This window comes from Oxyura jamaicensis, chromosome 18, assembly GCF_011077185.1.
Source record: "Oxyura jamaicensis isolate SHBP4307 breed ruddy duck chromosome 18, BPBGC_Ojam_1.0, whole genome shotgun sequence".
Taxonomy (NCBI): domain Eukaryota; kingdom Metazoa; phylum Chordata; class Aves; order Anseriformes; family Anatidae; genus Oxyura; species Oxyura jamaicensis.
In genome coordinates this window covers 6,443,427-6,455,556 of record NC_048910.1, presented here as the reverse complement: position 1 = coordinate 6,455,556, position 12,130 = coordinate 6,443,427, and the positions used below count along the sequence as shown (strand labels likewise).

Here is a 12,130-nt window from a genome sequence, read left to right as displayed (position 1 = left end):
GCACTCCTCCGAGTCAGGGAAAGGGTTAGATTTATGAAAGATTTATTATAAGGATGGGGGGGGAACCGCTGAAAAACGCACTATGAGCAGCAACAGACCTCCAGGCAAGCTCGAAGCTGCACAGAGGCACTCGGGACCTGATTATTTGATTTTAAATATGCAGCAGGGGCAGGCTAGGATGGTTTGGGGGAACAGCTGGACTGCACATCACAGGAAAAAATGCAATAGCTGGAGTGAATCCGAGCTGTGATTGCAACATGCAATGGGGATTTTGCCCCTGGGAGGAGGGGACACTTGGCTCTGCCCTTGCTTTCCACTTTGAGCACTCAGCATTTGAGTTTTTCTCTGCAGAGCACAGAAATTTTGCAGCTGGCATGTGCAGCGACCTGTAACGCAGCCTGGATCGGCAGATCCGGCCAGCAAAGGTCCCCCAGCAGATCCCCGACCTCAGGCACAGCCACACAAACCCAACCAGGCAGCAGATTGCTATCTTGGTGAAGCTTCTCCTTGTCTACATTCCCACCCTGAAGAACAGATTTTGCCCTCCCTGATTTTGTACTTCTGGGGAGTACAAAAGGGAAGGGAGATCAGGGGCCCGATTCAGGCCCCTCTGAGCAATGTAAATTCAGAATAAACTCTCTGAAGGCAGTGGAGCTGCACTAATATAATGGGAGTCTGGGAGATCCAAACGAAGCCTTTGCACCGCCTTTTATTTCTATGCAGAGGCAATCAAAACCATCCAGCAAGGAGAGCTTGTTAAGCTTTGTTGCAGAAGGGCATATTTAGGATTGCTTTGATCTGAGTAACAGTTGAGTTCTTTTCTTCTTCTGGTGGTAGGGGAGTTTTGAATATATTTTTTTTTCATTTAAAAAATAATGACATTTTTTCTGACTTTGTCAAAGCTCACATAGGGGCAACGAAACCCCCAGAACGTCAGGAGGCAATCACAAAGGGAAGCTCCGCAACCTGGGGACTCATTTCACTAATCTAAGCAATATTTTCCGATCCGTCTGGTTTAGCAATTTGCAGTAAGTGCATATTTCAGAGCACGGGGAAAGGCAACCGCCAGCTGAGGACGTCCCAGCTGCTGAGTGCGGAAGCACCACGGGCAGGGGCACGCTTTATTTACCCCATTTTGTCTATTCTTTCCCTAGGCTTTCGCTTCTGAGAGCTCCATGGAAAGGGCAGGGACCTTTGGCCTAACCCTACGTGGCCAGACCTCAGCACGCAGAAAGAAGACATTTAATTTCCCCTAAAAGCAGCCACCATCGCCATAACAAAAATCAAAACCACACATCTTATTCAACAGTTTGTCAGCGCTGGCTGGAGCTGCTGGGATGGGTAGGATGGGAAGGGGACAGGAGGGATGTGTCCCATCACAAGGTGTCCAACGCAAGGGGAGCTGCTGGGGGGATGGAAGATACCTGCAGGATCTTTGTGCCAGGTGAGCTGGAAAAAGCAGCACACGTTGGACATAAAAACCGTCCCCAGCCGGCTATAAAGAGCACGGTCTCCTGATCACTTCCAGTCGTGCTTTTTCAAAAAATAATTACCTCTCCTATTCTTAAAAATTCAATTTATTTTATGGAGGTTAAAAACCAGGTTAAGACAATCACTAAAAATCCCAGGCTGAGGATCCATGCTGGAGATGTAATGGGATAATGGCTTGTTTTAACGGCGATTTACAGCTGAGTGACTCCATTCTGCCAGCACAAACTCTCTTTCTTCTCCTGTTCGCTCTCTGGAGCCACCGTGGCCTTTTGCATCCCTTCACATGCTCCAAATCCCATTTTCATTCAACAAACTCAATGAAATATAGTAAAATCATGCCCACAAGCTACAGCCCTTATGTTCTCAGCACCGCCCCAATTACCATTTCGTGGCTGTACCCAAAACCCATCAGCTTCACCCGACACAAACCGAGCAATCCCCCAAATGACCCACCGGACCAGCACGTCTTTAAAGCCAAGAACAAGGTGAGCTGAAGCAACGAGAGAACCTGGAAACAGCTGAAAACACCCCAAAATGCCCCTGCCCTGAGGACATCCCCATGCACATGCTGAGGCCAGGACTGTGGGTATTCTCCATCCGTGCTGCCCCACTCTTCCCCTCCTGCTGCTGGAGTTTCTGAAACCCCCCAGTCCCGGTGGCATTTACACGATTTTGGGCAGCAGCAGCACGTGGCAAATTACGTGCCTTGATTTGGAAGTGCGGATGCAGAGAATATGCAAAGCTGGAGATGCCTCTCTACTATCTGGCGCTCTAATCAGCTCAAAATTACAGCTGATTTTTCTTCTCCCGCTGCCATGCTTTTAGCTAACGTCTCCTAAATGGCACTTTTCAGGCCGCTGAAAAAGAGACACTTATTGGACTAATGCCTCTTCATATTGAAATAAATGCAAAGCCTTTGAAATTACCACTGTCTCTACGGGACTAATGCCTGCGTGGGACTTGTGGGCCAAGCCCTGCCCTTGCATCGCCTGTTGATGTCAACAGAAATTGTCTGCTCCTGTGTGTGGGAGCTGAAAGCCAAACAATGGCTGTGGAGCAGGGAAATGTACTTATTAAAAATAATAATAATAAAAAAAAGAACTGAAAAGGATACAATCTTAGTATAAAATCTTACAATCATCTAGGTTGGAAAAGACCTTTGAGGTCACCAAGTCCAGCCACCAGCCTGGCCTGCCAAGTCCAGTCACTAAACCATGTCCCTAAGTGCCACATCCACACATATTAAATACCTGCAGGGACGGGGGCACCTACTGCCACGATGGGGGCATGCACTGCCACGACAGCCTTTGATCTGCACCTTTTCCTGGAACCTGGTATCTCCATCCGGAGCCACCTGGTTCAGCACTGAAACACTTAACATAACGCCTGCCCTTCTTCTGGCAGCATCCACAGCCCGGACTGCTCCTGCTGCTCTGCTGCTGACCCTCAGCCTGGGCTGGTGGTGACACCCAGCTCTTGCAGTGGCCATAGCTTTGCACCCACCAGCGCGCTCCCAAGACAGATGCAGATAGCACTCAGTAAAGCAAAAAAAAAGCCAAAAGCAAGCACTTGGCACTTCCTTACCATGTTGCCTTCATCATCGGCATCATCGCAGTCCTGCCGGGGGTCGTCCAGGTGGAGCTGGTGGACCAGCAGGCCTGGAGAGGTTTTCCCATTGCAGTCCTGGTGCTCAGAGGCGGTGGTGCGACTGCTGTGCATGCTGCTGGTCCGGTACAGGGAAGGCACCTGCAGGGTGTCCTGGAGGTCGAAGGAGCCTTTTGTCTCCAGCGACTCCATGCGATGAGGTAAGGAGCCGTTGAAGCTGCCGGCTCGGCTGGAGCGCTCCTCGTCCGAGCTCTCCCCGTCCTCCGAGCTCTCCTTCCCCTCCCCGGAGAGCAGGGACCTGCGCTCGCCGCTCTGGCCCCGCCGCTTGAGGCTGGGTGCCCGGCCGATGCTGTTCCAGCTGGAGCGGCGGCTGGTCCAGCTGCTGCCGGCGCTCCAGGGGCTGTGCGGGGAGCTGCGGGCGCTGGGCTGCGGGAGGGACGGGGAGAGCGTCAGCCCCGTGCCACCCATCTATGCCAGGCTGTCCCCATGCGGCTCAAGCACGCGAAACAGCCCCGTGAGCCCAGCGGGTTCCCGTGGAGCATCCACAGGATGCTCAGGTCCCTACCGGGGACTTGAGCTCATAGGCGGTGGGGTCCACGGAGACGCCGCTGGCCCGGCGCGACTCGTAACCCTGCGCGGCCTCGCCGAACACGGCGCTCTTGGGCATGGGCATCGGCGTGGCGGCAGTGTGGATGATGAGCGGCGGGGTGAGGCTCTTCTTCAGCTCCGGGTGGTCGCTCAGGGCCATCACTGGAAGACACAAGGGGTGTTTAGGTGCCCCCCCTGCTCCTGGGGCATGCTCACAGCCTCCGCTCGGGCAGGCAGAGCAGCTGCACGGGGGGTGTTTCTCCTCCTAGTGTCGAGAAGACAGGGACCAAAAAGCCATCCCGAGAGCCGAGAGCCTCCCTCCAACATGGCAGGGGAACAGCAGGATGTAAGTTGGGAAGGGGATCAGGTGCTGATGAGAAAGGGGAGCAAATCTGTTATCTGCTGCCCCTCAACCCTTCAACTGAGCCCTGCCAGCTCCTCCCCTGGAGACCCCTGCCTGTGCTGAGCTCCCTCTCTCCTCTCCATCCTCCTTCCCCAGTCCCGTCCAGGGGCTCCTCCACTTGTGCCCCTGCAGGGATGCTCCAAACACCCAGACCTCATGCCTGGCAGTGAGAACATGTGCCCGAATGCCATTGCATCTCCCTCTGCAGCTTGCACTCAAGCCCACAGCACAAGCCAGCTGTGGGCCGGGATGAATGCATCCTCCCCAGGAGGGCTCTCCCCGTCCAGGACATGGTTTTTGCAGCAGAGCAGGGTTTCTGCAGCAGGGACGGGTGTCCCGGGGCTGTTACTCACGGGCTGGGTTCGACAAGTTTTTCTTCAGTCCGGCCTCCTCTTCCAGGCTGCGGGGGAAGAGATCGCCCTCCGAGTCGGACTTGGAAGCGTCACCCTGGAGCAAAGCAGAGCGCTTCAGCAGGGCGGATGGAGGGCTGCACCGCACGGGCACCCCTCCGACAAATGGATTCCCACTGCCAACAACACACCTACGGATCCACCAAGATTTGTACCACGATGCAACACCACCTTTCACAAAATGAGGCATGCACATATTTATACCACAGACTAATTAACCTCCTACCAGGAAGACAGACTGCCTCTGATTCCAAACGCAGTCCCAGAAAGGGATCAGGAAAAAAACAAAAACAAAAACAAAAAAAATACCTCCAGAAAGCATTGCTTATTTTTTTGTGCTGCTGGAATCATACACTGGGTGGATACAAGGGAAGGAATCTGATGAGCAACTTCGGGACAAAAATTGACCCTACTCATCTCTCTCAATTTCTGTAGCATAGCTTAAAGCTCCCTGTGCATGGGCATTCACGTGGCTCTTTCGAGTGATGCTTCGACAAAGCAACTGAAGATCCAGAAGGGACACAAGGGACCCTGACTTTCCACGCAGCTGATGGAAGAGGCTCCAAGAGGTACCTGATAACGGCTGACCCTGGGTGGCCACGCACCCTCCAGCTGCAACACAGCTGAAGCAGAAGCTTGGGGGATTTACACAAATTCCACTGCATCTTTTCAAATCCTGAGAGCTGCTGAGGACACGGGCCCGTCCTCAGGAGGGGAAGGACGAGGTTTACCATTTCTCGCAGCGTGGTGCCTGGGCTCTCGCTCAGTCTCGTGGCACGGACCCGCTTAGGGACCTCCCTGCATGGTTCTGTCCATTGGCACTGCAGAAAGGTGCTTAGGGTGTGGTATAGTCAGGACCCATCCGGCAGGAAAAGGTGCTTGCCAGAATGACGCCCGTCCAACAGAGAGGGATTTGGGGCTGAAAACGCTCAAACATTCTGGCGAAGGGCACCAGACCCCGGCATGAGGTGCGTCAGGAGGGAGGAGGGCAGGGAAGGGAGGCAGGGTGCCAGGATGAGAAGCCAAGCAGACCCTCACTTCAGCTGGGAGAAACCAGGAGCCCCAGAACCCCCCCACCCCAAGGCCAAGCTGCACCCCAAGAGCCCCAGCGGAGGTTTGGTGCTCGGGTTCCTGGTGGGAGAAAGGCAGAGGGGCCCCAGCCTGGAGGAAAGCACAGCAGCATGGGGCTGGAGGGGAGATGGCCTCCGACACCAGGTCCGGTGCTGTGCACCTCTTGGGTAGGGCAGGGGTTAGCTCTACTGCTCCCCAGCTGGTTTATAAACAGTTGGGGTGGTTTTTTGCTTTGTTTTCTTTTTCTTTTCCAGGCAGGCTGGACACTCTCAGACACAGTCTTAAAGCAAAAGAGAGTGTGATGCGAAGAGCTGGCTCTTCTCTTCCCCTCCCGAGCACTCGGGACTTCTGTGTGATTCAGGGAAGCCCGCCCTGCAGGAAGCAGGAAAGGTCGGGAATGCACCTTGCAGGAGGGGGACGCGGAGCCAGGCTGGCCCGAACCTGGCCACGTTCGGGGCTGTCTGGCTCCAGCGAGCGCGGGCTCCAGCTGGCTGCAGGGACGCTCCTGCCGCCGGCTCCGCAGCTCCGGGGGCCTGCCAGGAATTACTCACTTCTCCCTAATGGGTTATTAAAGACGAATAAATAATGGGAAAAAAATCTGACGTAATTCATATTCCTGGAGTGCTCTTCGACAGCCCGGAGGAAAGTTTTAGGGTGCACAAGACGTGTGCCGAGGTGGGGAATCGGAGCCACGCGGGGACTCCCCCCAGCACCAAACCCCACAGCAGAGGGGCAGAAGCGTCCCCTGCGAACCAGCAAGCACCAGCCCCAGCACGCTGCGGCAAGCACCGCGCCCGGGGCTGCTGCCCGTTACCTGTTCTTGCACTCCCAGTTTGCCTTTCTGGATAGAAAAGGGGTTAGGAGAGAAGAGGGAGTTACAAGGCTTTCGGGAAAACGGGGGTACGTCGAGAAGGACCCCACGGCACCGCGGCTAAGGCAGCGTGTACCCGCAGTGACAGAGCGCACTTGGATATGATGGAAAAGGGCTTTTGTGCTGAAGTTAAAGCCAGACGTCTTAGAGAGGGCAGAAAGGGAAGGGGTGGTGAAGAGAAAGATGAGGTCGGCAGACAAGCGAGGCTTGGGGCACGCTGCACTTGGGAGATGTGCAGCTTGCTGCGGCCCTTTGCCACCCGCTTATCCCAACCTGCTCCATGTGTGGGGGAGTCTCACCGGGACCCCACATCCCAGCCGACCTTCCCTGGACACCCCAGAGCATCTTCAGCGGTGGCTGCCTCCGTCCCACTTCATCCTGCAGAGCGTGGGGCTCCTGCACCCACAGCCGTGCTACTCAGGGGATTGACTCCAGGTCCCTTGGGTGCCAGGAGCTGCTCCCAGCATCACTGCCCACACCTCTGCGGCTGTGACTGGGCTGCGAGCACACTTCGGACCACGCTGCTGCAAGCCCCACGGGCGAGCTCACCCCACTGCAGGGCTCCAAAAGGGGTCGTCAAGAGCTGGGGCTGGAGCCCCACCAGCCACCCCGAAGCACCCACCTTTGTTCCTGTGGCTCCCCCAGAGAAGGACGGGACTCAAAACCAAGGCTGACTTGACAATGAGGACGACAAAAAAGAAAGGAACGACACCAGCCCGACAACCCCCAAAAGCACGACAGCTACTACGATGGGAAGGGTGACCAGGCACCACGAGGGGACACAACCACGGGGGGCACGGGTGGGCTCATGCGCGGGCGTACGTACCGCCGCCGGGTCGACAGGCAGCTGAATACAGCTCAGCTGCCCGCTCGCGTCTTCTCGCTTGGAGATCTCCTGAAGGAGAAACGGGGGCAGGGAGGGGGGGGGAAGGAAGGGGAAGGGGGGGTTCAATTTTCACACTTTCAACAGCAGAACGGAGCGGGGAGTCAAAAAATCAATCAATCAATCAGGACAAAAAAGAGGAGAGGTGGGGAAGGAGAAGGGCAGCGTGTGGCCACGATGGAGAGCCGGCTCCGCGGGGAGAGGGTGGAAGACCTCAGGTGGAGCACAGCCCTCCAAAGAGGCCAGCCTTACCTTTAAATTAAGTGTTTCAAACAGAGAGCTTGATTCAGCTCCTAAGTGATAATTGTGCTAATGAAACACCAGCTAATTATTGAAAACACGATTTTTTTTTTCCTTTCTGCAGCTGCATAATGGGATCGCTATTTATTATGCCATCATTAAGCAGCAATGGAGGCTTTTAATGAATGTTTGATTAACACAATATCAGTCCTCTTACAGCCAGGTAAAATACCTCCAGCACCTCTTCACAGTCCCAGAAATCAGCATTTCCTGGCCCGTTTGGAAAGCCCAAGGTGTCTGCACCCTTCTGGTCGCCGATGGCTCCAGCGGTGCATGGGGAAGGAGGCACGGCCCAGGAGGCACAGGGTACCCCCTCCTCAGCTGCTCCTCTACATGGCAATGCCATTTTGCCCTGCTCCAGGCCAGGATGAAGAGTTTAAGATTGATCAGTCTGGGGGCCTAAGTGGGAGAACAGTGCCTTGCAAGCCATGCGACGGACACTTAATTTAAAATCTTTGGTTGTAAGAAAGAGAGAGGTGTGGACTAGCCATCGAAAGAAAACACAAAGACACTTTTCTTGCACAAGGACAATCCCCACGAAGCTGATAAGAATGCAAAAGGATGCAAAAGAAACACCATTCAAAAATCTCTACAAAGGGAAAATGAAGAAGTCTTCTTCTTCAGAAGAAGTCAAAGCCCTGTTTCCTGCTGCTACACCCAGAGCGCAGGCAGCATCCTTCCCGCAGGGGCCAGTGGGCATGCTGGGGGTGGCCCTGGGGGGGACACAAGGCAGGGGGAGAGCCAGAGCCAGGAGTGAGGGAGGACAAGGGAACACGAGACTGGGAGGATCATCAATGGAAGAACACGCTTTGGAGATAATATTGTCAGGAAGTCCCTCGGGAGAGGAGCTTTATGTCTGACAAAGAGGAGTCATTGTTTGCTTCCAAGAGAGAAATCCCAAGGGCAGGGACCTGAGAGTTCAGGCAGCAATTTCAAATTAGCAGCTCCATCAAACGGAGTCCCCTGCTCACCTTCCCCGCACGAACACCAGACCCAAGTTAAATCAGAGAGCACATGTCCAAAAATAACCACGTTGCATAAAGTCCTGCCTGTGCCTCTTGCACAAGAGAAGCAGGTTATCAAAAAAAAAAAAAAAAAAAAAAAAAAAAAAAGGAGAGAAAAGAAAGGGAAAGAAACTCAACCCTGCAAAATATATTGCTCCATATTCAAAGTTTGGAACAGGTCCTTTTTGTTTCCCAACTGCTTATATACATCTGCTGCCTAGCAACTGGGGCTGCAAAGCCATGCACTAAAATTAACGAGGTGCTCGCAGATTGAGGGAAGGCAGTCAAGGACCAGGGAGATAAAGGCAGCAGCCCTGGGATTGAGTTTCAGCCCAGACAGCTGAAGGGGAATGGAAAAACACCTAACTCAGGAGAAGGGCTGAGTGCAACCACTGGAGAGAGATGCAGGGGTTTGTTTACAGCGAGAGATGATCTCTCTATTAATTTTGCTTCGGAGAGGAGCCTTTGTGCGCTCGCTAGCAAAAACCAGAATGAGATGTGTTGGAGGAGCAACGCTGAACAAACACAAAGCTGCGAGGCCGGAGCTGGTGCACGAGGGTCTGTCTGCTGCGGCAGCGCTGGCTCCCACCGCGGTGAGCTCAGGCTCCTGGCCTCGGCATGTGCTTGCTCCCCGTCTGCTGTGGAGAGCCCGGCTTCAGCCGAGGTTTGTCTTTATCACGTTTCCATTTACTGGTGGAGCGCTGAGAGCTCAGGATAACAAGGACGTGGAAAGAAGGTGATTACAAAAACACCATCCTAAAAGGCTGAGACATCAAACAGCACCGTAAGCAGAGTCGCAGATTACACAAATCGGGTGCAAACCCATCGAAATTGCCGTGGTTGGGCAGAATTAGCCCCGAAAGGCACAAAAGGGTCTGGGCTTCAGAGGCTGTGCTGGGTCCTGGTCCCTGTGCTCGCCTCTCGGTAGCAGCGCGAGGAAGACCTACCCATAAGGACACAGCTGGAGGAATAAAATCGCAGCGCGTTAAGGCAGGGCATGACCTTACAGCGAGCCGTGCCGTGGGACCAGCTGGCCACAAAGCGAGCGTGAGAAATTGCTGCCCAGCGCCACGAGTGTGCGGGGTGCGAGCGTGCTGCGGGCGAGCTCGGGGATGCTCGTAGTGTGGGGCAGGGCTGTGGAGCTGGCGCTGGCTGAGGGTGTCACCGCCCTCGAGGACTTAGGGGGCAGAAAATAGGACAGTGCACTGTAAGGCAGTGAGACACGGGGGCTGCAAGGGCTCCTCCACTTAGGTGACCTTCGGAGAATCAATTTGCTAGCCTGAGCAAAGGGTCGGTTTCAAAGCTGTCATCACTCCGCAAGCAACAAGGAGATTTTACCTCTTCTTGCTCGGGCAAGGGAACATTGAGCTATTGAGGAGAACCTGGCAGTGACCTTCCCTTCATCTGAATGGCAGAGGGGGAGTTACAGAGAGCAACAACTACAGCAATAACAATTAAACAGGAAAGCACCAACACAGAGAGATACGATACAGAAAAAGGAGAAAAAAAATCTTCTAGCTATCTCCTGGTACAACCCCATTAATGTAACTCTAAACTGCACTGCACAAAAAAAAATAATAATAAAAATAAATACGGTTCTGTGCATAGCCCTTCATAGGCTGGTAGGATAGGGTGATACACAAGCAACAAATCTTAAATAATATTCAGTCACCCCAGCACGCTTAATAAAAAGCAGAGATAATGTGTAGAAGCACAGCCCATAGAAGCAGATCCCAGCGGATGGTTTTAGCTTATATATCCCTCCCTAAACCCCGGGTAGGGTGCAGAATTCCTTTACTCCTGCTGAGCATCTCGGCAGTTGGACAATCCCTGCAGGGCAGTGGGCATGGCAGGTCCCCACGCTGGGGACTGGCTGACATGCTCGCTTGTTCCCAGCTGGACAGTTTGGGGGAAAAATGTGCAGCTCAAATCTACCCCCCCCCCGTCCTTCACGAAAGCCCACAGCTACCCCACGGAGGTTCCCAGCTGCCAAGGATGAGGACCCATTCAAGTTAAACTGGGGAGAGCACTGCAGCGCTGGGGACGAGAGGAGCTCCATCAGCGCGGAGCCTCTAATAGGCAATCAGACTAATCTCCCAGCAGCCTGCGTAAGTTTTCAGGAGGGGTTTAATCTACAAGCACGGCAAGAAGCGTTTCAGAGACACTGTCATAGCAGTTATCCCATCCGCAGTGCCTGACTCACCGCTGAATTCTCCCTCCTGCATTAATGCTAACAATGCCTCCCATTTAAGCCCTTCACTTAAAGGGCTTGCTGTATTAAATTGCACCCTAGCTAAGGAAAAAGAAGGGGAAAATAATAAAAAAAAAGACTTTATATTTCTCCCCACTTCTTTTCATGTACCACTCCGGTAGATGTATTGCTGCCCATTTCAGAAATCAAAATTCCTGGGTCTGGTCTCGAAGCCCTGAAAACTTCAAAAGACAGCGAAGGCACAAGCGTGAGGACATTACCTCCGTCTGGAAACCCTCCACCAGGATGGCCACCAGCAGGTTAAAGAGAACATAATTCCCAAACGTCATGAGAGCAATGAAGTAGAGAGCAGCCCAGGAGGAGGTAGATGCCATGCCGTTGTAGAGGACCTTGTTCCAGTCTTCCTGGGTCAAAATCTGCAGAGAAAACATATCAGGAAAATGGAGACACTGGAGAACAGCGCGCTGGGTGTCTGCTCTGGGTGGGCAGCCTGACAAACACAGGCACTCCGCTGTGGGGCTGCCACCCATAGCTATAACCACAGTCGATATTTCTGCCTTGGGGTTTCTCCTCAATAGCCTTCTTATTTATTTGCTAAAATGGCCTGAAACCCCCTCTGTCCCCTCCCTTGTGGTGTAAGGTCCTCTCCCTCCCATGGCAAGGAGTTTCGCTGAGCTCTATCGGACACTTTGGAAAGCATCCCCAGCCCCCACAGCCCCAAAACGCACACGAGCTGGGTGCTTTCTGGTTTGTACCTGGAAAACGGTGACGATGGCCCAGAGCAGGGAGTCAAAGTTCTTCCTGTCGGGCAGCGTGTCGCCGTCTCGCTCGGAGGCGAACTTGCAGCCGAAGAGGTGCATCCCCAGGATGCTGCAAGGGAGAGCGCACGGGCTGAACGGGGGCCGGCGGTGAGGAGCAGCCACACGGCAGGGCTGACTGTGCCTCCTGACTTCAGCAATTTTATTGATTTTTTTTTTTTTAAAGATGAATCATTCATTCACTGAAAAACACACCTCGAGCTCATGCGAACGGACTGTGAATTTGGGTCAGACCTGTCACACGGTTTCAGCCAAAAAGCATGCCTGATCCTTCTTTTTCTTCTTTTTTGTTTTGTTTTGTTCTTTTGTAAGTCAAAACATTCTGTTTCAACATTTTCTAAACAAAATGTTTTGACTTTCTGTTTTGCAATGACACATTTTCAGCAAAACAGGCTTAAATTGAATTAGGAAGACAAAAAGGGTTCCTGTGAAATGCCTCGATGAAACCTATCAAGGGACCCACAACATCTTTCC

General features: G+C 53.4%; 1 protein-coding gene across 1 annotated transcript in view; it reads right to left on the bottom strand.

Moving 5' to 3' along the window:
- Positions 1 to 12,130, bottom strand: part of CACNA1G (calcium voltage-gated channel subunit alpha1 G) — a 127,926-nt gene that overhangs the window by 51,404 nt on the left and 64,392 nt on the right. Inside the window, 6 exon segments of the mRNA XM_035342699.1 lie at positions 3,076 to 3,522; positions 3,662 to 3,846; positions 4,441 to 4,534; positions 7,266 to 7,334; positions 11,099 to 11,254; positions 11,594 to 11,708. Coding sequence (XP_035198590.1) covers positions 3,076 to 3,522; positions 3,662 to 3,846; positions 4,441 to 4,534; positions 7,266 to 7,334; positions 11,099 to 11,254; positions 11,594 to 11,708 — 1,066 coding nt within the window.